Here is a 23122-nt window from a genome sequence, read left to right on the forward strand (position 1 = left end):
CTCAGTGTTGTTCTCACCACTTTATACAGGAGAAAACTCCTTGAGTAATGGCAGGGTTGATTAAGCCCCTTAATTATACTTCACATCACCTTTTGTGTCACAGAAGAAATTTTTTTGGTCATTTTAAGCTACCATTCACCCCTCCACTCTTTCAGTGGAGATGTTAAAGCTGCACTAGCGCTGGAGTACATTGGATTTGGCTCGGGTACCTCCTGTTGGGAGAGGGAGGTAGGCAAAGAGAACACCTCAACATTGCTATCAGCCTGACACAATGGACCACATGATGTAAATGCCTCTCAGGAAGGCAGGTTGAAGTGAGAGAGGAGGCTGGTGTATCCCCAGCTCCTGTCTCACAGGGACCAATCTTCAGTCTCTGCCTCTCCTCACCCTCAGCTTCTGCAGCACCCCAAAAGCTGGAAGAGCAAGGGGCCTATGTCCTTGCCACTTAAAACACAGTCCTTGAAACACAGATCTGAAGCAATGCATGACACTTCTTACCACAACCTGGTGGTTGCCTCATGCTGCTGAGTATTTTTCTTTTGTTACCCACTTATGTGAATAGAAATGTGCAGACAAGCTGTACCACTCCAAGTGCTGGTTAAGAACTAATGAACTGAATTTAGATTTCTCTTGTAGCTGCTGACTTTCAGTGGTATTCAAAATATGTCCCTTAGAAATATCAACAGATGAGTCTTTGGAAACCCAGTGTTTTCTGATATGAAATTCTTAGTCTCCAAGTGCTTTATGAGAGGAGGGTGAGATGGTGAGTGGAGGCAGATAAATTCTTTCCCCTACTAGAGCCACAGCATAAAAACAAACATGTTCCTGCAGGTTTTTCATTAGATAGCAAAACAACACTAATTCACCAGCATAGCAAGAGCTCCCTCAGAGCTGCTATGGACTTCTCAAGCCACTGTCTAGACAGAAAAGAAACATGCTATCAGACAAGTCCAGTTGAACACTTCTCCCAGCAAAACCAGTTGTATTTGGGGTGTTAAAGGCTCAACACACCCCAAAAGCATTAGGGAAACTACAGAAAGTTTATTGATTCCAAGTTAAGAGACAATTACCTTTATGCTAAGTCAACACAACGTTTAGCTGTTGTGGCAGTGAGGATGTCAGGACGATTAGAGAGCAAGACAGACTGCACAGGTTTGGACTGACTCAACACACTTGAGGGTCTTTGCTACTGCTGCTCCCTGTAAGGACTGATGACAGGTGAGAAACTCCTCTATTATCCCTGGAATATTTTCACTAGCTGTATGCAAACAAGACCTCATCAGCTGCTCTACCAATTATTATACAGTGACTAAACACAAGAAAAAAACCCTCTGATTTTGGAAGTTAAAGCTTTGTGGTTTTTACCTGAATTTACCCACTGAGGACACCCAGCTGTGACCAAGGATTGTGCTGGTTCTGCACTCTGTCATCCAGAGGCCATTATGTCCTTTGGGCAATCAGGGCTGGAGATCAAGGGAAAGAGGTGATTTCCATTCACACATGGAAGAAAATCTCTGGGGAAAGCTAAGCCACAGAGAACCAAAAGGATGAAAACCCATATGGAAACAGAATAATGGTGAAAGAAAACCAATGATAATGGCCATAGTAAGCAATGGTTTTCCTGGCAATATATTACACCAAAACAAAATCAACAAAAGGGTAGGCCCAGAGACTCAAAAATTAAATCAGAGAGCCAAGAAATAATTAACATAAGCTTCGCCTTTTTTTTTTTTTCAGGGAGAACACGATTTCCTTTAAAAATGTTACTTTCTGATCCATTTCCCAGGTTTAATATTATAATTTGAGTTCCATCACAAAATTACACTTTCCTATTAAGTGGAATGTGAAAAGGATAACTTTAGTGAAGGTGTAAGAGGGTTCTGATTTTATGCATTTTGCAAGTGCAAATTCCTCGGAGGGCAGAACAAAGTGACAGAGCTGCCTGCCAGCCAAGGAGGTTTAGCTTTCAGAAAAGCTACAAAATAGATTTCTACTAGTCATTTTGCATAGTATGAAATCTCCTGCCTTCACAGCACATGGCTGGGCTTGAGGCTTTCACATACCCCTGTTGGAGAAGACCCACAACTCAAAAGTGGGACAACCCTCCATATTTCATTAAAGAAATGGGGCAGGAGGGTTCAGCAGGAGTGGTGCCAGTTATGTATCCAAAATGAGAGCCAAGCTCTGCAAGGTGGGTGGGGCTGACACACACCTCTCACTGCCATCCTAAAGAGTGACCCTTCTCCTCTGCCATCGCCTGATCCCGGCTTAGTTGTGTTTAATTCTGCAAACTTCTTAGTGCTTCCTAAAGCCTCCAGGGAGATATCCCTGGGAAGGAAGGGAAGGAGGTGGGTGTCCTTTCTTCCTACAGGATAAAGCTGTGTTTTTCAGAGAAGCATTACTAGAAACATGAGAAAAGCACTTCATGGAGGACTGGTTACCAGCATCCTTGAAACCAAGGCTGTGCTCAAACACATGATCAAAGAAAGCTCTTCTTTCCAGGTGTGATGACCTCATCTTTGACTTCCTTCTTACATCAGGAAATACAAAAGTGCTTTGCTGATGTGGAAATTTGAAAATTAGGGGTTTTTATTAATTGTATTCTCTGCACCTGGCTGAAATCCCAGCAACTGGGGTTACCCACAACCATATTTAGTGAAAGATGAACATAAAATTGAGAAAGCAAAGGAGAAAGTTGATGGTGTAAGTTGTCCATAAGAGCATTTTTATGAGTTTATGCTCACTGCCAGTCTGCTAGGGAGTAGGGAAGCACTGAGACCCAGGCAGCTAGTCCATTTTATGATCTAAAAATTGCATTTACAGTAGTAAGCAAAGGCAAGCCAAGGCTTGTTCCCCATCCCTGAGGGTAAGCAGCTGACTGCTCTTCCCCCAGGCAGGATTGCTCCCTGGCCACTGTGCCCAGCCAAGACTGTTCCCTGAAAGCCCAGGCACCAACTGGAATGGGGTGGCCAGGGAATGTGCCAGAGGAGGAGCACTCACGATGTTTGTTTTCATGCCTTAAGCCAGTTTATAGAGGCAGCCACCTGCCTGTGTTTTCAAACAGCAGGCATTTTGCACTTGCCAAACCTCCCAGAAATGGGATGGCATCACACCTAAATGTGGGAGACAAGAAAATTACAGGAGGGGAGAAGGGACATGGAAGCCTTCCAGGAAGAAACCTCCACACAAAGGAGTTTGTAGCACAAGAAGCATGAGAGTGCTCTTAGTTGTGCTGTTGCAATGAATTAGTCTACATGAGGGAGGCCAGGAAGAGAAGAGAGTTCATGATGGGGAGGAGGCTGCAAACAGAGGGGCAGGGGAATTAACTGCTAGTAGAGCTGACAAAAATTGCCCATCCCAAAAAACATATGTAATTCCTCTTTTCATCTCCATGAAAATTCAGCATGGAAAATATCAAGTATACTTAAAACCAAGTCCTAAGATCAGTTAGCATGTACACTTTTTGTGAGAAAATACTACTATGACCTACAGATGGCAAAAATTGTCTTGGTCAAAAAATAAAACTACTTTTGCACTGAAATAATTACAAGAGTTTCAAACAGAGTAATTACAAGAAATAATTACAAGAAATAATTACAAGAAATAATTACAAGAGTTTCAGGACAGAGTCTTGGAATTTTTTTGTGCATTGGGAAGGGTGAAGTCAAGATACAGGAGGAGCTGGACCTTGCAGAAGATGACCTGAAACTCAGAAATCCAAAGCAATGTGTAAAGAGGAGATTTGCTAAAAGTGTGACACTAGGAAGACTACAGCAGAGATATGGGGCAATGTGAAAGAGAGAATAACTATAACCACCTTTCCTATGAATTCAGGTTAAGAGAGTTAGGGTAATTCATCTTGGAGAAAGAAGTCTCTGGGGAGAGTTTATAGCAGCTTGCAGTACCTAAAAGGGCTAGAAGAGAGATGGAGAGGGACTTTTGCAAGGATATGGAGCGACAGGACAAGGGAGGAGGGCTTTAAACTGGAAGAGAAGATATTCAGATAAGATAGAAGAAAGAAATTCTTCAGTGTGAGGGTGGTGAGGCACTGGAGAGGGTTTCTCAGAGAAGTTGTTACTGTCCCATCCCTGGGAGTGTTCAAGGCCAGATTGGACAGGGCTTTGTGCAACCTGGTCTAGTGGAAGGTGTCCCTGTCCATGGCAGGGTGGTTGAAACCAGATGATCTTTAAGGTCCCTTCCAACCCAAAACATTCTATGACAATCAAGGCCAGAACTGACCAAAAAGAAAGAAAATACATTTTAGGTAGAAGAAAATAAAAGGAAGGGGAGATCTGGATCACGTTCAAGAAGAATTAATTTAAACAAGATTCTGGCTAAGGATGACCCAAACAATACAGGAAGAAGAAAAGTTAACACATGAATCTACAGTCAGGGAAATAGAACAAAAGGGACTTATGTAGCAGCAAAGAAATAAAAATGTTAAGAGGGACAAAAAACCAACAGGTCTGATTCTCCTTTCCTTTGCACTGTTTGCAGTAATACAAAATTGATGGAGTAGATCTGTATCTGCTGGAAATTTTCCTCAGCAAATGTGGGTCAGCGAGTTTATTGAATTTAGAGAAGTCTAACAGAGTAAGACCCAGACAAGTGGACTTTCAGGAACAGAAAGAAATAAGGAAGAGTAGTAGGAGACCAAAGGATCCCCTTGACTGCAGGAATTTCTTACTGTTCAATAAGATCCCCAAAGGCAGGAAATTGGTATCTAATCCTGTGTACTACATTTAGTTTCCAAATGCATTCTTCAGCATATTTCCTTGGGAACCCACAGACCATGTTGCCACACATGTGCTAGGTGGAGAAATGCAGTTATAAATATGTATTGTTCATGGGAAAGATAAATTCCAGTAGCTCTTGCTCAGAAGGCTAAGGATGTCATGACTAGCTGTTTGTTTCACATATTCTTTTCAACAAGATGTTTCTAGAGGTAACTGTTAGAATGCTCTACTCACTGCTTAGTTTTGGTGGGGAAGAATAATATTTTTAACTTTTATTTTAAAGTATAAGATGTTGAAGAGTAGTGAACAATGTATTAAATTTGTACCACCTGGTCCATTTTAACCTTAAAAACCTTGACTTTTCCTCAACACATGCTAGGAATAATTCTGTTGTCATTACCCTTTCAATGACATCCAGACAACACGTACTGTGACATTAATAAAAAGAGACACATTTAGTTGTACCTACCTTTGCACACTCTTGTCCAATTAAATTTGACTCAGTGTCTTCTAGATTTTTAATAACTACCCACCTATTAGCAAGCTTAACCACTGACAAAACCCTGCTTACACTGTGAACCAAGGACAAATGTAGAACAAAAAGTGGGCAGCATTTTACCCTGCTTATGCCTACTATATCAACAGGGCTGCAGTTTTCAAAATAAAAATTCAGCTCCTGTTCAATTCCTGGATTACAACCAAATCTCAAAAAGAATTCACTAGTATCTTCACAAATAAAATATAAATGTGAATATACATACATATATATATATATGGTGGATCATATTAAAAATTTTTCATCTTGTCAGCAGTTCATATAATGGAGTCAATGCTTAAACAATATTTTTAGAGAAAAATCTCTGATTTGGAAACACAATTAGAACAAAGGGCATGAGGGTGGTTTCCAAGCGCCAGGTTGACTGAACTAATATACTAGCATTCTTCTTCCATATTTCCAAGTCATCTCACATCTATGAAGGTTAATGGGAGATAGTTTTGTATTCCCTTGTATATATACCTACAGAAGAGCACTAGCATTATTACCAGATTTTATTTCTTTCTGATATATCCCAGTGACTCATTTATAGATCAAGAAGCAATATTTATAATTCTACTGATTAAAATCTGCACCAAATGCCAAAATCTGGCACAGCCCACCAATGAATCTGCTTTGGATTATTGTTTTTGGGAATTCCTTATGTCACAGATGAAAAAAAAAAAAAGCCTTAGTTCACCTTTTGTTTTCATCCTCCTTTGAGCTGCATCAGAAGCAAAAGCTTACTTCTCTTCTGTATGCCAACTGTTTTGGGGATTTGGGCTATTTGTATTTTAAAAATCTGTCTTTCTGTGAATGAATGTTGCAGGGAAAAAATTGGCAGATTTTAGTATATATTTGACAAGGACACCATACAACACCTTGAAAACAGCAACTGAACACACTTGTCCCCTAATACAAGACGCAAGCTCAGATTAGTCACCAAGTGCCAAGATTCAACTCTTCAGAAGAAACAGCTGAGCCTGTAGCAGGATACAGACACTCATAAATCTGAATTGACAGAAGGAAGCAGATCACTTTTTAGGAGTAGATTTTGAAGGTAGTTTGTCCTCCTGTCTATTCTCAGGTGCATTTCCCTCACATCTCTTGGGCAAAGCAGCCCTAAACCTCTCAGCTTTGAACAGACTCTACTTAATCTACCATACAATGGCATTTTGGAAAACCAGCAGCCTTTGATGGTCCATCATAATTACAGTGAGGTTAATTTCCCCAGACTTTTTAGCATCAGCATCTGGTGTTACACGTGATGGTGGGAAATATCTACTCAGTAAAATGAATTCTAGTTATTTATGTGCCTGCTGACAAATCATGCAATTTTTAAAGCCTGGAGTCTGAGGCAAAAGGTTTGCATTTCAAGCACCCATGTGAGGATGAAGGCTTTCCATCTCTGCTGGGAGTCATCAGAGGCAACTGGACTGATTGACGGTTGGTGTCAGGATTTATCTTTTTGAAGCATCACATGATGCCATCTGTTTCTGGCGGACCTTTCACTCCCCCTGAGGATGTTTAATACTTAAGTAGATACAGACAGATGTTTGCAAAAAAGCATCGACTACCTGAGTGCTCTGCTTCCCAGGCACTTCTCAAGAAAGGATGGATAATGGGAAATACAAATAGCTAAAGCTGCTTTGGGACTCATGGACTATGCAGGTAGCTGGCATGAGAAATATGAAGGGGGAAGCTGGGAAATGTTTTGGGGTTTAGTTGCTTCCCTCTGAGTTTCGAATTCTCCCATTTCACACCAAGTGTTCCCGCTCCCAGCCCTAAGTGCACATGAGTAGAAGCAAAAGGGACAGTAACATGCTGACAGTTGTTTTGACACTACTTTGTTTGTGTCCCCTGTTGTGCTTATTCATGTATTCTGGGCTGCTCTTCTGCAAAGTCACACGTGACCTGAGAAGGAAAATTCGCCTCCCTTATGTAAGTGTCCAAGTTGACGAGACAGGCTCAAACGACACTTCCACTCCTCACTAATGAACCCTTGGGCTCCCTGGCTTCTTCTGGACCCTCTAACTCTCCAGCCCCCATCTCCAGTATTTCCCAGCTCTCATTATGGCTCCTGCAGCTTTCTGATGAGTCCTGCTCCTCCGTGGTGCCCCACACGCCCTCCGCTCGCCGCTTTGCGGATTCTGTCCGCCCTGACGATGACTGTTACTGACATGCCTATTCCTGCCTGTTTATCTACAGGCCTTCTCAGCTGATGTAACCAAAACACAAATGCATATTTCCAGAATGTTGGGAACTGCTGAAAGAGCAGATAAGGTGAACAAGGGCACCCAGGACGTGAACACTGGGGTGTAGAGAGAGAGGAGGGAAGGAAGTGCTCCAGCAAGACTTGGGACAACCTGAACATCTCTGCAAATCTCCTATAGCTCCCCATTTCCTTGCAAAAAGCTGTTCTTCCACACCTTTTATGTAGTTGCATCTTATCCCCTATTCCTTCCATTGTGCAGGAAGTGGAACTGGTGGACCCCAAGGAGAGGACCTGCCTGGTGGTAGAAGTGCAACATATAAAGCTGGAGGATGAAGACCTCTACTGTGGTTTGACAATTAAAAAGCTAAGCCCTAAAATGCTGTAATTTGAGTTGTAATACCTTCTTACCAAACCTGCTTTCTTTTCCAGCAAGCAGATCTAACCTAGTATTTGCAATTAGAAGGTACACAATATTTTAGAATTCCACTTCATTTATATTAATTATCAGATGCAATACAAATACTACATTTCCCTCAAAGGGGATTAACCTTTATTCAGAAAGTGGATGTCTACAGTGGCCCCCGTGAATAAGAGCATGTTTGTCATTAAATGCAAAATAATTACTTGATTCAGGGCAGCAAGTCTCGCTGCAGCTTTTGAGTTAAGCATTTCCCTGGGGACAGACAGGAAAAACCACAAAAATGGGGCTTTGGTATTTTAGATTTGTACATAATTTGAAGATAAAATAAGGAGATAGCTGTAAAAGTGCTATCATTCATCATTGGAGTTCCATTTTCATTTGTTTATTGACACAGGCAATCTAAATGAATGAGGCCTCATTCCGTTTGGGGTAAAACAACTCTCCATCACCCTCTAAAAAGTTTTATGGCCTTGAAACTCCCTAGTTTGATGCTTCATGTCTTTTAAAAGCGTTGGAGTTTTGATGTATCTTCCCTCAGTGACAGCCCTATCATGTCAGGCAGAAACACAAGCCTCCATCTGAAGATCACCTTTGACCATCCTAATACGCTTTGGTTGTCTGAGCTCTTGAAATGTAATATTGTAATCCACTTTCACCTAGGCCTGTTAGAAGCTATTTTGCTATTACTTGTGATTTTACCACATGGGACAGTGATAGTTCTCTATACCCATTTCACTTAAACAAAAAGAAAATCTGACACATTACCATAAACCTCTTTCAAGCCCAGTATGGTCTGCTGAGAAATTTGCAGTGATGGAGATGTATCAACATTGGGCAAGACAGGAATTTATGGCTAGTGCTACACTAATAAATTAAATGTGCTCAAGAACATTTTCTGGCACTGAGGATAAATGCAAAAGATCATCTTGCTCCCTAATATTAAACTTCTCCATACTCTGCACTGACCACAATTTTCAGCGGGGATAATCCCTTGCCTGTGAATCTCCCATATGGTTGTCCAGTTGATGGATTCTCACACAGTGGGCTACCAGTTCTCCTTCACAGGTGGCCACATACACTCTCTCTTGTGTTCCTCAATTAGAGATCATGATGTTCATTTAGTAACAGTCTGTAACTAACTCTATGAAATGGTTTTATACAGAAGCAAAGTCCCCATGCTGAAGACTATGCAATGCAAACAGCAGCCCTGTCTTACATATTTATATGCTGTACATCACAGCTACCTCTTTTATATGTTTTTTTTGTTTGTTTTGCTTTGGTTTTTGTTCTGTTTTCTTGACCACACACATTGAACTAAAGGGAACACTAGCAAACAAAGAAAAAAAAAGGTATTAGGGAGGCACATGGGACCCAGCTCCTCCTCTCTTCAAGGAACTGTCCTACATGGACTTGATGGAAAGGTATGTGGGGAGGGACAAACCCCTTCATTCCAAGAATGTGACATTTTCATATTTCTGCATGTCTCAGTCACGGGCCAAATTATAACAGAAAAAACATCCATTAAGGCTTCCTGAGATGTGGAAGCAGAGTAAAAAGATGGGTTTCAGCTGCATCTGACTTTTTCAGAGAAAAGTTTTCACTGAGTTTAACCAAAGCAGGTCACTTCAAATCTCATCCAAACCATGCTGAGCAGCTCACGCTCATGCCAGGCACTGAAATTACCATAGGGAAACACAGGATTGGAAGGTCCTCTTGGGTCACCAAGGCGAGTCCCCTGCTGACATGTGTTGTTTTTTTCAACATCTAATCCACTTCACACACTGCTGGCTTGGGGCTGGAAAGTTCTCCCAAACAACCTCACCAGACTGATAATGAGAAGTCTCCTTTCCAGTCCCAGTAATGGTATTCACAGTGATTTACATTCCTTTGTTTGGGATGAGCAGCATCCTGTCACTTAAACTGTTCTTCCATGCCTAGCTCTGCAGTGCCCTCCTCAACTTCATATTCCCATGCTGTTCTTTTCCCGGTAGACCCTCATCTTTCTTGAGGATCATTCATCAGTGGGATGTATAGCATATGCAGCATTGCAGATCACTGTGAAATAGCATTCAGATTCTCTTTTTTCCTCTGTGATTAGCATTCCTAATATGAATTAGAACGTCATTTACTTTTTCAGTGGGTGCACTGTATTGGTACATCACAGTGGCTCAGTCAGCCAGTGATATGCACGTGGGGATTTCTACACCTGAGTTTTCCTCCTAAGACTTCAGGGAGGGTAAAAGGTAGTTTTAGGGGCTATTTAATCCAATGCATTTAGATTTTTTGGGTGGTAAGATATTTTATGACTTCATACACTCCATTAACCAGATCTAACTACAAAGGCATCTCCATGCAATTATTGCAGATGTAGATGTCCATGGTGACTAATACATATACAATTTCTGCTGGTAAGCTACTTGATGATAACATAAATTCTTAAATAGGGCTGAGTGCATGACCTTACACTTTATATTTCATATTTCCATGCATCATGCATTAATTCAATAATGGTTATGCAATCCTGCCTACAGGATAGCCTCATATCCTAGAAATTGGTGATGCTTTCTACCTTTCTATTGTATTCTCAGAAAAAGGCTTTAATATTTTCCTGAATTGACAGTAGGGGGGGAAAAGAAAGCCTAGGACTGATGCTAAAGGAGCAATTCCAGCCTTATATTTTACTTTTCAGGTAAATTCTGAAAATGTCACTTTCCTGGTTACAGACTCTACATCTTGGCAAGGTTGTGACTCCAGTAAGACAAAATCCACCATGGAAATTCAGCAGTGATTTACCAGCTGTGGTGAACTGGGGAGCAGTGGTGGATGTGCCATGGAAGTACTGGGGTGTATGTGAATCAGATAGAGGTGAGACAACGGCAGTCCAGAACTCAGCCCTGAGGGTGAGTTAATGCACTGCAGCTCTTAGCTGGGGTTAACACTGACTGATGCTTTTTGGGTGCTCTCTGTCAGACACAGCTCGATCAGAGCATGAGCAAAGGCAGTGGGTACATTTCTGTGCCACATCAAGCTGTCCTTCACTTGGTGGCATTTCAGGAGAAGCTGGTAGAAAACATTTTCATCTGTGTGGCCGGCAGAAGAATAAAAGGGTGGCTTGGCCAGTGCATGTCACACACGCAGAGCGAGGTTGGAGGTTGTTCTGTCTGTGACTGAGGTGTCAGTTTTATTCATGCACGTTGTTTGCACCCATTACACACAACTCTCCCCTGAGAAGTGGTTGATGTCATATCGACTCTGACACTGGCTGACCTGCCCGAGCAGGGGCCACCAGGAACTGCCTTGTGACCCAAATTCTCCTACATCTTCTTAATAATTCCTGTCTCAGTGATTTTCCTTATTAACCTCAATAACATAAATACACATGATATGTTAAGGCCTTTATAAAACTTAACAGTAAGCATAATTATTCAGTCAGCTATTTCAGAAGATCTTTCTTACAAATGAGGGAGAAACTTTTATTATCTGTCTGGTTTGGCTTTACCTTCTAAAACGGCTTCAATGACTCTAAACTGCCATCTGACAACAGTAGCACAGTTTTACTGTATGAAAGAAGTTCCACAGCACATAGTTTTCCAACTATGTTGTAAAGTTTAGTTCCTTGAAGATGACTCATATATCAGTTGACCAGCAGTAAATATAGTTTCGTGTGGCACTGCACACAAATTGTCCAAGACATTTTTAGGATATATGAATACAAACCAAAGACTAAAGATTTACTAAAATTCCTTTCAGCAGCTGTGCTGCTCTATAACATGATGTTGCCCAGGGTGGTTACTAACTTTCCCAGATTTTCTTCCACCATTCCTTTGAATTTATGTTAGTGAGGCTGGATAAGACCTGCAAACAGAATCACTGAACTGCCACAGAATCTGAAAGTGGTTTGTAACACTTTCATCACCAGTTTGCAGCCCTTACAGGAGTTCAAGAGCAGGTCTGCTTCATAATACTTGGCCTTCTTGTTGGGAAAGTGAGTACAGACACCACCATACGTACTGGCAGATGTGATAGAGAAAAGTATTTAGTCTAGATGAATGTGCAGATCTGCTACATCAGGGAAAATGCTGTAGGATTTCCTCTATGCCTTCAGAGACCATGGAAGCATTCAGGGTCCAGATGAGATACAGCCTCAGGACAATATTTTTTATCAGAATTGGCTCTTGAAACTCAGAGGAGGAACAAGGACCTCAGCAAGTTAAAAGAGAAACTTTGCTGGCACAGACCGCAATGGTTTTACAGGTAAAAGTTTTAGCACTCCAGTATTCTTATTTGAAAGGGCTCATGGTGCTTTTTAGACACCAGAATTTTTGGGTCTGATGATGTTCAGAAAATAAATGAAATAGTAGGTTCAACCCACCCTCACTGAAGAAAGCAAGAATTTTGCTGATGCCAGAGGAGTCAGATGACCTCCTCTCTACCGCTAATCAACATCATGAAACCTCCATGTAACGCAGTTAACACTGGATGAGTCTCATGATTCAGAATCTGTTCTTTTTATCACCTATGAATCATTCTCTTTTTTCTTTTTTGAGTGACCCACACACAAGAATCATTTCTATTTACCAGTCTTTGCCACATCCTTACAGAACTGTGGGTTGAAAACAATAAAGCTAGCATTTTGCTTTCACCTGACTAATAACTTCAGCTTATCCATGCTAACAGAGTTTTTCAATATCTGGTTTTACATCTGGGACAGCCTTTTTCAAGCACTGAAGGTTAAGTATATGTAGATAATGATATTGCAGTCTCTGCTGAACCAGATTTCATATTTAACAGTACTTATGTACACTGATGAGTGTTAATATCTAAGGGTATCAGATGTTGCTAATTCACATCTTTTAATAATCCATGAATATTTCAAATGTTAACATTTTCCCCGGATTTTAACACATATTATTTCCAGCTTTCATTATCATACACAGAATGCATTGCTTAATGGCAGGGGGAGATTAACTTTCTGGATTTCTGGCTAAACTCTCCCAGAAGATATAATAAATAATTTTTTTCTAAATAAAGTAGCATTTTTCCCCAACTCCTCTAATCAAATTTAATTCCAAGAAAAAATTATAAAAACAGTAAGTTATGGAAAAACCCCATAAGTAATCTGCCACTTTCTGAGTAATCACAGCTTAACTTCCGATTTTTATAATAAAAAGCGCCTTAAAAATATAATTTGCCCTTGCAATCAACATTTTCAGCACAAAAATAACTTCTAAAATATAAATTAATGTAAACAAAAGAGCACACTCTGTTTTTCTATAAGCTCGTTCAAGAACTTTTTTATCCCAGCAGCTGAGAACCAAAACATTGCGTACTTAAAAGCAAAATAACCACTAAAAGCAATCAGCAGCAAAACCCCATGTTTTTTATAGCAGCATCTACTGTTAAACAACTCGCTACATAAACAGTAAGGCCATTAGAGCCACAATGTCAAAGATGCTCTGTAAGCTGAACAGCAGAAACATTTCCACAATGACTGAAAGCCAGCAAAGCGCTCCTTAAGATGTCAACAGGGAAATATAATTCAGTCTTAATAGGTTCAGAGCTTATGTAAGCCATGCTTATGGGGTAGTCTATTAAAAAAAGCAGGCAAGCCAGTGACATTACAGTAAACACAACCTGTAGCTTCCTAGAACATGCAGGCTAAAGACATTTGAAACTCCAGTCAAAGACACTGTGCTGTCTGTAAGGTTCACGTGTTCTGGACTAAAAATGAAGGGAAATAAAATATGTCACAAAACAGTGACAGTTGAGGTGATATTCACACCTGTATAGAAAAGAGATCTTGAATCTTTTCATCCCCATGAATGGCCCAAGAAATAAAATCATTATAACCAGCCCAAGCGACTTACTTCTGGTAAAAAACTATATGTTCTAAAAAAAGCAGCAAGCCCTCATTCCCTATGACTAATGCAATGTTAGCAATTTTGTATTTGGGATAGGAACAAGTTTCTCTGGGTGACAACTTGGTTCATCAAATTAAAGTCATGGAGCGACGTGAGATTTGCCATTTCTGGGTTAAAAAATGGTACATTTTCACACACCCGTCAGGAAAGGAAGAAAAAACCCCAACATCTTGAGAACTCACCACCAGGTTTCCTATCACCATGACCAACAAGAAGACAAGAAGGCACAGTGGCTGCCCGGCTACTTCCATACAGTCCCACATGGTCTCGATCCACTCTCCACACAAAATCCGGAAGATGATGAGGAAAGAGTGGAAGAAATCGTTCATGTGCCACCGTGGCAAATTGCCAGTCTTGCTTATCTTCTTCACGTTGTCCAAGTAGCTTTTCCCAAAAAGCTGCATCCCTACCACGGCGAAAATAAAGACGATGATTGCCAGCACGAGCGTGAGGTTACCGAGGGCACCCACTGAGTTACCAATGATTTTAATGAGCGTGTTTAAGGTCGGCCAGGACTTTGCCAACTTGAAGACCCGCAGCTGTGAACAGAACACAAACAACAGTGTCAGTTCACAGAAGCAACAGGCATTTCAGCCAATGAATTATTAAAGTGGGCAAAACGTGAAAGATGTTAAATGCCACAGTGTGTGCGGTACAGGGTGATTTTAGCCACACTTCCTGTTAACCCCATTACATCTATTAATAAAATATCAGCTGGGCTTCTAGGATGAGCATTAAGTGTTCCAGAGCTATGCTCTGCCTGGTTGGACAGACAAGTTCTTAGAGGCGCATTCCTCAACTACCACGGTGGAGGTGGGATGGAAGAACAAAATACACATCTTAATATTTTCTTTCATGTTGCTTTTCCTCCTTTTCCTCCTCAAATTAAACAGCCTGGCAGGCATCTGGAGGAAGGAGTTTAGGGTTTGATCCCACAGAGAGAGAAGGAATTCCTCTGTGTTTCAGAGCAAGCCTCAGCCAGATGCTACTAGTTGTTAGCTCCCAGGGTAAAAATCACCTCTGTGCCAAGGCTCACGCAGTCTGTGCTCAACCCACGTCCCACTTAAGACCTATTTTAAGGATGTAAATGGTGCCTAGCCCTTGTGCTTTGTTTTCAAGTGAAGGTTGAATATCAGCCTTATTGAAGAGGGCTTGCTCAAAAACTGAAAGGAGACACTTAGGACAGAGATGGAAAATTTGTATTTTTGAGCAGAGCAAAGAATTTTGGAAAAAAAAATTAATTCTTCTGCTAAATGTAACCATAAGGGCTTGTTTTCCTGGTCTTTAAAATTGTGAAGCCATATCATGGCCAGAATGATTAGCATGGACATCCTGGTACACGAAGTGCAACACAAATGTCAGGCTGGCAAGGAAAGTACTTTTCTCTTCCAAAATGTCACCAGTCTCTCATTAATAGAACACCACTATCCTGTGCCTAACAAAAGACCTGACAGCTAAGGAGTTCCCGTGAAAGACAGGTGTTATGTTATGCTGATCAGTTCTAGAAAAAAAAAATAAATCACTCTGTGAATAATTCAAAGACACTTTCTTTTGACAACATCTAAAAGAACAGTAGCATGTTTATAACATAATTTAGGAATAACAATTTCTAAAACAACAAGTTACTGGCTCTTGCATTTCTTGGGCTATCAATTATCTGCTGACTATGCTAGCAGGTGTATGGGTATAAAACGGCAGATTTTTATTACAAATTGGAATTCAAATATTTTAAGTGTGCTACAAGTACCTGGCACAGCTAGAAGGAATCAAATTATGTTCTCATTTACCCTAATGTAAATCTGGAACAATTCCATTTATCCCTCAGCCTATAATTAGTGTCACGTACTGTTCACCAGTTTGCAGCAATTATCGGCAGATGCGTTTTTAAGAAAACAAGTTGCATTCATGTCAGAGTTTATATGTAATAATATGGGTAAGAACAGAATAAGACCATTACCAGTCGAAAGGAGCGTAAAACAGACAGGTTTCCCATGCTGGACAAACCCAGTTCCATCAGGCTTAGAATGACAATTATGCTGTCAAAAATATTCCAGCCTTGCTGAAAATAGTAGTAGGGGTCAAGGGCAATTACTTTGAAGACCATTTCTGCTGTGAAAATCCCAGTGAAGACCTGCAGAAAGAAAAATATGAATTCAAAGTAACCTTTTAAACATAACTCCTTGCTTGCAGAGTTTCCACTGCTGCAGGTGAACACAGTAGAAAGTCAAAAACATTTTTTACAAACAAATACTTTCTTTTTCATGGCTGATTCTTTATCACTATTACAATTTTGTCTTCTCTTTTCACAACAATACGCTGCTGTAAAGTTACAATGACATCTGACTTCAAGCTCTGGATTGGAATATACATTTCTACCTCCTTCCATCATCTGAAAAATCCCAGTGGTAAAAAAAAGAAAGTGTAAAGGTACCTTTTATAAAGGTTAAATCTATTCATATCAGTGGAGAAAGCTGAGTGAATTCAGTGCGAGTGTTAAGGGTTATTTGGGTTGCAGTGTATCTCCTGTATTATCCCTTTTTATTTTGTTATTATTATCAATAGAAGGGCAACTCACGCCTCCAGTTATTCTGAGGTTATTCCTGGCAGCGAAGGCGATTAGAAACTCTAATTTGAGTCCTGGTTTGTTTTGTTGTTTGTTTTTTTTTTAAATAATCATGGCAATTTTCTTTTCACTGCATCTTGGGAACACATTGGTTATTTATGACCCAGTTCAAATGTCATATGGTGGAACTCCTAATTGGAACATTTTTCTTTAAAACAACATATAAATATTACCTATGAGGCAGAGGGAGAGGGGGGAGGAAGGCTGCTGACAACAAATTCAGTTTTAACACATTCGTGTAAAGTATCCCAGATCTTGTCCTTTTATATGCCCTCCTTAAGTAACAGTTTAAATGCACAATGCAAAGCTACAGTCAATTTAAAATGACAAAATGTGAGGACCACATTCTTCGTATACTGTTTCATTTTCATTTCAAGTCCTAGTACAAGCTGCACAGAGCTTTGTGTTTCTGGAAAATTCTGGAATTTCTGATATTTCTGAAACAGAAATAGATATATCTGCAGAAACAGATAATTTCTGGAAATGTATTTAGTACAGTACATGGTTTTCTGTGAAACAATCAACATTTATGCATTTTTTTGGTCAAAAAAGAGGGGAGGATACAGAGCTCACGCATCACTAACATACAGTCAAGGAGAAATGTTTTCCTTACAAGCAGCTGAATATTTGCAGCACTAGCCTAGCAGAACTGATCAACTCTGAGCAACAGGGATAAGACACCCATTAAGATGGGAAAGGGAAAACTTAAGGTCATGTAATTATGACATTAAGGAATAAAAATAAATCATTATAGCCTGCATTTGAGGAATGTTTGGCTTTACTCTCTAATGCTTCTGGAATTAATTATTCCAAGTGGTCATTTTACACTATTCCTTATGTAAATTACCTTCTCTTTCTCATCAGGAAAATGATACCTTGGATTGCAGCAATACTTTGGGACATAACTTCCCATCACCGCCTCATACCAAGAACGCAACAAACAACCTGTCTCATATTTCTAACCAGCCAACAATTTCTGAGTCACGGTGGTTAGAGAAACCAAAGACTCCCACCATAATGCTCTCAATTTTCCTAGGACAGAGAACAAGACAAAACTGGATGTCTGTGAAATTGTATCCAGGGGACTGCCTTAAGAAACTACGATACCACTCTGCACGTTATGCAACCGTCTTGCTGAGAAATGACTCAGGAGGATCACTTTCTTTGCCTGAATCATTTTAATCAATAGCCTTCTGAGAAGGAAATGTCACAGCAAGGTAGCAAAATGTCTGGGCCTTCCTAGAGGCATCAGAAATCATGTATGTGTACCAGCTACAGATTTCAAACAGTGGTTGCCAAACCGCCAACACCTGGTACACGACGGCTGAGCTTGCACAAGAGGATGGATGTGGATGTGTCATATGAGAAAGCTGGAGAGAAAACAAGTAGCTTAACATCCACTGGTGCCAAATATGACACTGCTGATTTGGAGGACTTTGTCTTAAAAAAAAAAAAAATCTTTTACCTATCATTTCAGCCTTTTAGGCTTTGATATTGCATAGAGGTATTTCAGCTTCTAAAAGGAAAACAAAAATTGAGGGAATCTTGCTCTATCTGCTCTCTATCTACTAATTTTTTGGGTGGTGTGTGGGCAGATGAAGCATGTAAAAGGCACATGTGCTTGGCTGGCCTTCTGCTGACACTTAAAAATGCTGATTCCTGTAAGTGATGAATTGAAGGAGTCTGAAGGTAGCAGATACTGACTGAAGCGGATGGACAATCAGAGTGGGAGAGCTCCAGTGACTGCCAGATCCAGAGAAAGCAAATTTATGTTCCACTCTCATTCTTTCATTTCACTCAGAAGCATTTGTTCCAAGTAAAAAAATGCCAAAGACCTGTCCTCTTTAATATTTCCCCTGTTTAATGCTAGAATAATCACTTAGAGAGGGTTAGATCCAACAGAAAGGCGACAGCCAGCCAGTGTGGGGGCTGAGGGGGGGCTGGCAGTCTGCAGCTTAGGGGATGCAGTCACCTGGCAACCTGCCCTGGGGCTGGGACTCCCTTCTCTTTCATAGGGAATTGCAAAAAATGTCAATTTTCATTAAAAATGACTTTGCAAAATCCTCCACAAAATGGAGTTACCTTTGTCTGACCTGCTCTACTCACAATCAGTCCAGTTATGCAGGGGTTTAGTAAAGCTGGTGAGGGTGAGCTGGCACAGTCTGGCTTCTCACAGACCCAACCTCAGACCTCAGAAGAAGGGGAGCCCTGAGCCATCAGCCTGTTACAAAAAATACTGGCAGGCTGTTTTGCTTACTTTACACTTTAAAATAAAGAGCAGAAATGGCTCTAGGCAACACTGAGAAACTCACAGTGAGATTTTTTTTTTTTTTGCAAAATTTTGTAGAAATTGCTTTGCAAAATTTCTCCTGCCAAAAAAAAAAAAAAAAAAAAGAGATAAGCAAAAACAAACCATGTGTCTCTCTACAAAATTTCTCTCTTTGCTAAAAATTAGGAGTCTTGTTGGCAGGAGGAATGCCAAGGGCATTCCATGCCAAAGTTTCCCTGCCTGTGGTCTGCAAGGGAGAGCAGACACCTTGACTATCCCGACTGCCAGAGAGGGAAATGACAGCACTGCCACCTGCTTTGGTGGACACTGGGTCCAAAGGAATTTTTTTTAAAGTCATCTTAGAAGGCCACAAATTGTTGAGCAACAAGAAGGAATGTTGGCTGCAAAATGCAGCTGGGTACAGTCCTGCGAGATGACTTTCCAAGCTGTCCTTATCTACTGCTTTCTGCAGAGGGCAAGAGAGACCCAAACAGATTTCTCCTTAGACAACAACAGAGCAAGATTTGCCAAGACACAGCAGCTGAAAAACTGTAGGATAGTCCCACAGCCTAGGAGAATAACCTCAACCTGCACAAGGAAGCCCAGAGGACCAAATAAAGAAAAAAATCTATATGTGACAGGTCACATATTCTAGAACTGATACAAAATGTCTGATTACTGCTACTACCCACCTAAACTTGCCAGCACAGAATGCATCTCACTAAAGGCAAATATCACATCTGTAGTGTCTCTGCATACTCCCACCATGGTCGATGGTTACTACAGTCACTGGCCTCCAGGCCATAGTTCACCTTATCCTAAAGTAAATATCTTTACGGCATCACATTAATGTGGTTTAAAATTGTCCATTACTCTACACTGACTTTAAAGGGAGACAAAGGCAACTGGCACAGAGACAGACTCCTACGCTGTAAATACCTAAAGTTAGGTGATGTGAATCCAGCTTTGAGACACTGCAGCCTTTGATTTTATAGAAATAAAGGGCTTTTTTAATCTCTGCTGTGAGCTTCTCAAATGCAAACTTAGCAGCATCCACATTCCAGACTCTCCAGATTACTTGTGGTCCTATAGGATATCTCTGCTGCTACCACTACATTTTAGGGTCAACTCCACCACATCATAGGTAGATGGCTTGTGCCTTTTCCAATTCAGATTCTTCTAAAATTAAAAGGATTTTAAAAGTTAAGTTTTAAAGCATTAACACAAGGTAACTTTTAAACATAACTTGGAGAAAGATGATTAAAGAAAAAGCTTCTTTTTTGTAGTAACTGCAGAATTTTAGTGGACCCCTGGGTCACAAATTGTATCATATTGCCTCTGGAAAGGCTTTTATGCTGTCCCTGCAGCTTGACTGTGGACTGTCACTCTGTTTTTCCTTGGTCTCTGCTTGCTTTGCAGCTCTGTACCCGTCTGCTCCAGCTTGCACAGTAAGAGTTTCCCCTCGAAGCATCAGCCATGCTTTGCTCCGTGTCCCCTTTGCCCCTGGGTTTGCATGGGACACAGTACATGCCTCTGGAAAGGCACAGCAGGGCATACAGGGACATACAGAGAGTGTACTATAGGCCTCTTCCTTCATACACATCAACCCATGATCAAACACCACTCTATTTCCTTCCAAGATCTTGCCTTGCTTTTTTCTGTAGGTTTCTTTTTGTACTTAAAAGTCACTGTTAGTCACTAAGAACTGCTGTCTTATCACTGTTTTACCAGAAATCCCAAATAAAGCTCATTAACCTTTCTCTTAACTCATTTCCCTAAACAGATAGTTATCAGGAACAGCCCAGAAACATGGCTTTAATGTTTACTAATAACATTAGAATAGGTTAGTTCGATAAAAACAGACCCTTGTTCTTCATTCAATTCTCTTCACCCCCAGAAAGAGGTGCCCGTGTGGAGTTGCTTGATATGTCATAGGCAGAGCAATGCTGGCAGTGTGTCAAAACACTGGGTATTCCCAAGCCACAGCCAACACTTTGAAAAGCGGGAAATACACTCCTCAGGTAGCACTTGGAGATCAGGGTGACTTACCAAATTGCCTATGTAAAGCATGTGGTCAAACTCCTTCGTCATCTTATAATGCTCCAGGGCCATGAAGAGCGTGTTCAGCACAATGCAGAGAGTGATGGTGAGGTCAGTAAATGGGTCCATTACCACAAACTTGACAAATTTCTTGATCAAAAGCCAAAGAGGGCAGCAATCCCAAATGAGGAATTTAACAGCAAAGTGGTTCCAGCAGGGAGGACATTTCTGGTGCGATTCCTCAAGCTCTAAGTCACAAGCAGCAAAGTAACAGTCAATTCACACTGAGTTATATGACAAGAGACCACTTAAAATGACTCATAACACAGAGGAAGGCCCATGAATTACCCCAAATTTTTTTAAGGGTAAAAATATTTCTGTCCTAGCAGGTTGGCAAATTACACACTGTGGGGTTTTTGCCAGTTGACCTGCACTTAGCAGACAGTGACCTATTCTGAAAGTAATAACCTCTTTAAAAAGTGCACAAGCAAAAAGGGAGAATCACAATAAATATGTTAAGTCCAGTATTATATATAGGTTTGGATTCTTACTCAATTTTCCATTTTGCCAAGTTCAAATGGATAAGAATACACTGTCTTCATTTTACTTAGATTGGAATATATTTTTTCATCCCAGGTCACATTTTCAAAGTATCTTAAGTAATACCTTTTAAAGCAGTTAAGAGATGAAAGAGCTTAATCCAACATTTAGAGCTGATTTAAGTACTTGAGAACGAGAGTATCTCTGGCTATCAATAGAGCTTCTGTTCTTGACGTGCAATCCAAACAAGTGTTAAACATCTGATTTTTCTGAGGCCCACATACAAAACCAGGAACCTCATAAGCCCATTCGAACATGCTACTGAAACTCCCCTGTGCTTTTTAAAGATGCTTTTAAAATACTACCTATAATACAACTTTTATATCCTCATTTTACTTGCAGACAAAAGAATTGAAATAGCTTCATAAGTACAATTTGTGTTAAATGATGGAAAAGAAAAGCCAAAAAAGACAGTTAATAGCTGAATGATAATGATTAGTGGAATTGCCTAATGCTTTCCTTTTCTGATTCCTTTATGGGCATGGAATGCTGTATAACAGTTTTAGTCTATATAATTAGAACCTGCACTGATAACAGGAAAACTTCAGCCAAGGCTGTTATTTCCATCAGTTCATAAACAGCCTCCTCTCCCAGGGCAGGAACCATCCAGGACAAGGGGAAACAACCTCAAGCTGCGGCAGGGGAGGTTCAGTTGGGATATTAGGAAAAAATGTCTTCACTGAAATAGTGGTTAAGCACAGAAACAGGCATCCCAGGGAAGTGCTGGAATCACCATCCCTGGAAGTGTTCAAATAATGAGTAGATGTGGCACTTTGTGGGCAGGGGGTATATGGTTGGACTTGATGATCTTGGAGGTCTTTTCCAACCATAATGATTCTATGATTCTTTGTCTACTTTTTTTCATCAGGTAACAGAGCTGTGGCATTAAGTGTCTTCCAGCAAGCTTTCAGAATATCAGATTATGTCCTACATGCACAGGTTTTGCACAAACATCTGCATTGCTCTGAGATCTTTGGGAAACCAAATAGCTTCCAAGAAATAACTGTCTTTCCAGCCTCCAAACAAAAGGCTTACAGGTAAACCCTAAAATGATGAGAGAACCATCAATCTGAATGCAAAATCATAAGTTTGCTTTTTTTTTTTTTTAAACCTGCTTCTGAAAGTAATGAAGAGTTTAAGGTGGTCACTTCCTAAAGGATATAATTTATAATTTTCCAGGTTAATCTAGAACACACCTATCTACATCCTTATTCCTCATAGTATGCCTACCCAACCCTACTTATTCCACTGTTTTTAATTTGGGGACCTTCATGATGGACACACATCAGATGAGTGACTCTTTTCTCTGAGGTTCCACTCGACACAAGCCCCTATTCAATTTCAGTGACTAACAAAATCTAGGAGTTAGGAGACCTTTGATAAGGATTGAAACAATTTTCTTCTATATAGGATCATAGAATCATTTATGTTGGAAAATACCTCTAAGGTAATTGAGTACAACCACTAATGTAACACTGCCAAGTCCACCACTAAACCATGTCCCTGAATGTCACATGCTCTGAGTTACCCTAGACTTCATGGTCCCTATTTCTGTGGTATAAAAGAATAGAGAGTACCATCAAATAAATAAGAATTCCAGCTCAGGTCTTTTAGGCATTCTTAACACATTACAAAAAAATAGCAAATCAATCACAAAGGTAATTGCTAAAAACCCCACAGGAAACAAATAAAACCTTTGCAGACTACATTAAACACTGGAGTACACTGAAGTGATTATTTCCCTATTAAGAATACAACCCTA

General features: G+C 40.4%; 1 protein-coding gene across 11 annotated transcripts in view; it reads right to left on the reverse strand.

The window, feature by feature from the left end:
* Nucleotides 1-23122, reverse strand: part of LOC127461039 (sodium channel protein type 5 subunit alpha-like) — a 214094-nt gene that overhangs the window by 78379 nt on the left and 112593 nt on the right. For all 11 annotated transcript variants that reach the window (XM_051768281.1, XM_051768280.1, XM_051768275.1 and 8 more), the window contains 3 exons: nt 20770-21008; nt 15786-15959; nt 14011-14367 (listed from right to left, as the gene is read on the reverse strand). In XM_051768281.1, the coding sequence (XP_051624241.1) occupies nt 14011-14367; nt 15786-15959; nt 20770-21008 (770 nt within the window). The remainder of the gene's footprint in view (nt 1-14010; nt 14368-15785; nt 15960-20769; nt 21009-23122) is intronic.

This window comes from Manacus candei, unplaced genomic scaffold (genome assembly GCF_025592945.1).
Source record: "Manacus candei isolate 608988 ecotype Guabito, Panama unplaced genomic scaffold, ASM2559294v1 h1tg000094l, whole genome shotgun sequence".
Lineage (NCBI taxonomy): Eukaryota > Metazoa > Chordata > Aves > Passeriformes > Pipridae > Manacus > Manacus candei.